This window comes from Micropterus dolomieu, linkage group LG17 (assembly GCF_021292245.1).
Source record: "Micropterus dolomieu isolate WLL.071019.BEF.003 ecotype Adirondacks linkage group LG17, ASM2129224v1, whole genome shotgun sequence".
NCBI classification, from domain to species: Eukaryota; Metazoa; Chordata; class Actinopteri; order Centrarchiformes; family Centrarchidae; genus Micropterus; species Micropterus dolomieu.
This window is the reverse complement of record NC_060166.1, coordinates 19219264-19223376: the sequence shown is the minus strand read 5'-3', so window position 1 is coordinate 19223376 and position 4113 is coordinate 19219264. Positions and strand designations below refer to the sequence as shown.

The 4113-nt window shown below is 38.1% G+C and overlaps 1 protein-coding gene across 1 annotated transcript in view; it reads right to left on the bottom strand.

Moving 5' to 3' along the window:
* LOC123986093 (cytoplasmic dynein 2 heavy chain 1-like) overlaps window positions 1-4113 on the bottom strand; it is a 76566-nt gene that overhangs the window by 37670 nt on the left and 34783 nt on the right. Inside the window, exons 23-25 of the mRNA XM_046074174.1 lie at window positions 2310-2433; window positions 1141-1304; window positions 613-732 (exon numbers count right to left, since the gene is read on the bottom strand). Coding sequence (XP_045930130.1) covers window positions 613-732; window positions 1141-1304; window positions 2310-2433 — 408 coding nt within the window. The remainder of the gene's footprint in view (window positions 1-612; window positions 733-1140; window positions 1305-2309; window positions 2434-4113) is intronic.

Below are 4113 nucleotides of genomic sequence, written 5' to 3'. Positions count from 1 at the left end.
CTATTAATGTGCTTGGACACAGAGCTCTGTGAACAGCCAGCCTCTTTAGCAATGACCTTTTGTGTCTTGCCCTCCTTGTGCAAGGTGTCAATGGTCGTCTTTTGGACAGCTGTCAAGTCAGCAGTCTTCCCCATGATTGTGTAGCCTACAGAACTAGACTGAGAGACCATTTAAAGGCCTTTGCAGGTGTTTTGAGTTAATTAGCTGATTAGAGTGTGGCACCAGGTGTCTTCAATATCAAACCTTTTCATAATATTCTAATATTCTGAGATAATGATTTTGGGGTTTTCATTAGTTGTCAGTTATAATCATCAAAATTAAAAGGAATGAACACTTGAAATATATCAGTCTGTGTGGAATGAATGTATACATTATACAAGTTTCACTTTTTGAATGGAATTACTGAAATAAATCAACATTTTGATGAAATTCTAATTATATGACCATATATATATATATATATATATATATATATATATATATATACACACACACACATAGATATGTATATGTCATATATGTACTATAGTGTACAGTACAGCTCTACTACTCCAAAATTTAGAATTCTCCTCTACTTTGATCTCAGTGTATGCTGTATATCTGCATGTGTACCTCTAACAGTGATTCTTCCAACTGAGCCAGCTGTATCTTCTTGTCCTCCTCTTGTTGCAGTAGTCTTGTTTTTTCAGTCTCCAACTCTGGCTTCTCCTGCTGGATTGTCAAGGCTAGCAGCTGACACACAGACACACACACAAACATACAGTTTGACTACAGAAACACACATAGTATCTCTACAACATGCAATACATTCTCTCTATATACACTATTATTCCATAATAAAAGCGCTTGTTACACATGGATTTTGTTCATGTAGCACTAGACACTGAATTGAGTCAAACTGCCAGCTGAAAACAGAAAATCTGCAGCACATTTGAGGCTATGGATACAGTAAGAGGAGAATATTTAATTTTATTGTATTGTTTTATTTGACAACATCTCACCCACTATGGAGTTTAATCAACACTGCTCCAACAAAGTCTCAACAAAAATGAATGTAGATTCACAAAGGTACCATTTACTGCGGAGCTATTATAGTAGATGTGAATTTGTTTGTGTTTTTGTGTGGGTTACGTAGATTACCTGCCCTCGCAAGCCTGCCCTTGTGGTAGTGAAGTTGACCTCTGTGATGACGGAAACAGCATCAGGGGGTATGACAGGGGTGGGATTCCGTGTTGCCATGAAGAGATGGAAGTCCTCATTGTAGTCAATAACCTTGTCTCCTATTTGAACCACATATCTAGGACCTGTGTGTGCACATACGTGTCAAAGTTGGACGGAAAGAAAGAGTCTTTGTTACCATCATATACTGTTTCATACAGGCTTGTAACTTTGTCTTCAGTGGCCACTATCCTATCTTCACCATTTTATTTTCTCCTCTACTCTCTGTCTCTAGATGTCTGCAATGCAGTACTGCCATGCCTTTGTCTCGACTCTTTTTTCCATCCTGTTCAACACCACTTTTAAGTGGATAACTTGCCCTCTCTCACACTTTCTCTGCCCCCACTCTTTCCAAATCAGCTTCAAATAGACAACCACCTCTCCCTGGATGATTCATTGCTTTATGAATCACCCTCATTTTCACAGATATTTCCAACCTCTGTTTACGCGTACCTATGTGATTAAAGCAGCTGTTTGCAACTGTGATTGGTATGCAATTATCTAAGCCAAGAAACTAAAATAGCACAAGTGAAATCAGAAGGGCCGATTCAAACATAGCCACGCGTGAATACGTGTTTTTGTGGATTTTTGTGTTAAAGAATTTCACGTAGCATTTATCCATAAAACAGAACCAACAAAACAGAATACAGAACATGCTGATTTTATGTAGTAAATACTTATTTTAAAGTATTTTGTGTAAAGTATTTCAGCTATCTGAATTCTTCAGTGGCCAAAAACAACCAACCCATTGATTGTAGCGTAATACTTGTGTATGTGCTGTATGCATGTGTGTGTGTGTGCAGCACCAATGTAAAATAATGGCTTTGTATGTACAAAAATTGTCTTATTTGCTCTGCATACTTACAGCTTTCTTTCTACAAGCTCACTCATTTTAGAGCGAGAGGAGCAAAGACCAAGAGTAATTCACGGTAACTCAATAAATGAGCTCTTACTGACAAACTATCACCCTGTCTCTGACAGATCAATTTCTGAGTCGAATCCTCTGCATCACAACGCTGAAGCAATTATTTTTCCCATGATGCCTGCTTGTTTTATTTTTATGAAAAAGGTGTTTTTGAGTGTGTGTGTACCCTGTGCTATGAGTTCCCTCCTCAGCAGTGGGTAGAGCACAGGTTCAACTCCATCCATCTCTTGGATAATAAGAGTTTTTCCAAATCTGACCGCCAGCTCCAGGGATGTCATGAAGTTTGTATCCTATAGAGAGCAGGCACACAGACACACAATTGGAACAATACCTTTAATTCAAGTATTTGTTGGTTATACAGTACTTATAACATATAACAATAATTACTATCCTCATTAACAATTTGAAATTATTGTATCGGCTACAGTTTAAATCAATAAAACCTTTTTTCCCCTTTTAAGGTTGCTTTACTAAGCGCCTATAAACCCTCACCAATGAGATTTTTCTCTTAATGACTGATTGTGACTCGATTTGTGCATCAGAAAGTACAACTACCATCCAGCATTTTGGCAATGCAAAAGTAAAAAACTCATAGTAACAGTGTATCACTTGCTTCCTGGTTGGCAGGCAGCGGAAAATAACGTCTTTTTCCGCTTTTTTCATGGAATGTGACGTCACTTGAAAACTATGAATTGGTGACTTTTAAAGCGTTAAATGGCCTTGCTCTAAATTATACCCTTTGTGGTGTGCAAGCTGCCTCTAAGGGGAGAGGAAGGCGAGAGGAAAAATGTAATGGTGGTGTAATAGTGTAATAAATACACCAATACTTTTTCGTGTGACTTTTCATGAAATAAAAACCTGAAATTGAAAACTTTCCTTTTTTTAAAAAAACTTATTATTAAGTCTCTAAAATTGTCCTTAGGTGTGAATGTGAGTGGTTGGTTGTCTACGTGTGGCCCTGTGATGGACTGGCGACCTGTCCAGGGTGTACCCCACACCGAAATGTGCACATCCTACACAGAAATAATAGTAATCTCTTAAGGATTAGGACAACTGCACCAATTCTAGCACCCAGAACAAACTCATTTAAAATGGCTCTCTTCAATGTGAGATCACTTTCAAGTAAGACTTTTATCTTAAATGATTTTATCTAAATCTAGATTTTATGTTTTTAACTGAATCATGGATGCAAATGAATGACTATAGCCAGCTAGCTGAACTGTGTCCGCCTCAATATGATTGTTTTAGTCAACCGAGGGTCAGTGGTCGTGGTGGTGGGCTAGTGAGTGTGTATAGGAAAAATTTTAAATGTCATCAAGTACGCTGTGATGAATTTAACTCCTTTGAAGTTCTCACTCTTAAAGTTGGAGGGCTGCAACCTATCATATTTGTTATAATTTATCACCCCCCAAAACTGCCTGGAGGATTTTTATCAGAACTTCCTGAATTTTTATCTACTTTGGTTTTAAATTATGACAGAATTGTTCTTTGTGGCGATTTTAATATTCATGTTGATGACCCCACCAATGTTAATGCAACTGACTTTTTAAATATGGCCACTTCTTTTAACTTCAAACAACATGTCAAAGGGCAAACACATAACCGTGGTCATACACTGGACTTGGTTTTTACCCTGGGTGTCAGCATTTCCTCTGTGGAATTAGTGGACATGACCATATCTGACCACAGATGTATTGTTTTTAGCTGCAATTCGCCTGTTACTCATGCCGCCTCACCAAGCTCCGTGTGTTGTCGCATCTTTAATGAACAAAGTGTTTCAAAGTTTTGCGCATTCTTTCAGAGCCAAAGCCAACACCTGTCTGATTCCAACACCGACAATCTGGCCGATCACTTCAATCATATCTGCTTGTCGTCACTAAATATTACTGCTCCTCTAAAGGTTAGGCCTACGTCTAAAGCTAGTAAGCAACCCTGGATAAATGACAGCATTTGCAGCCTCAAAAGGGAAT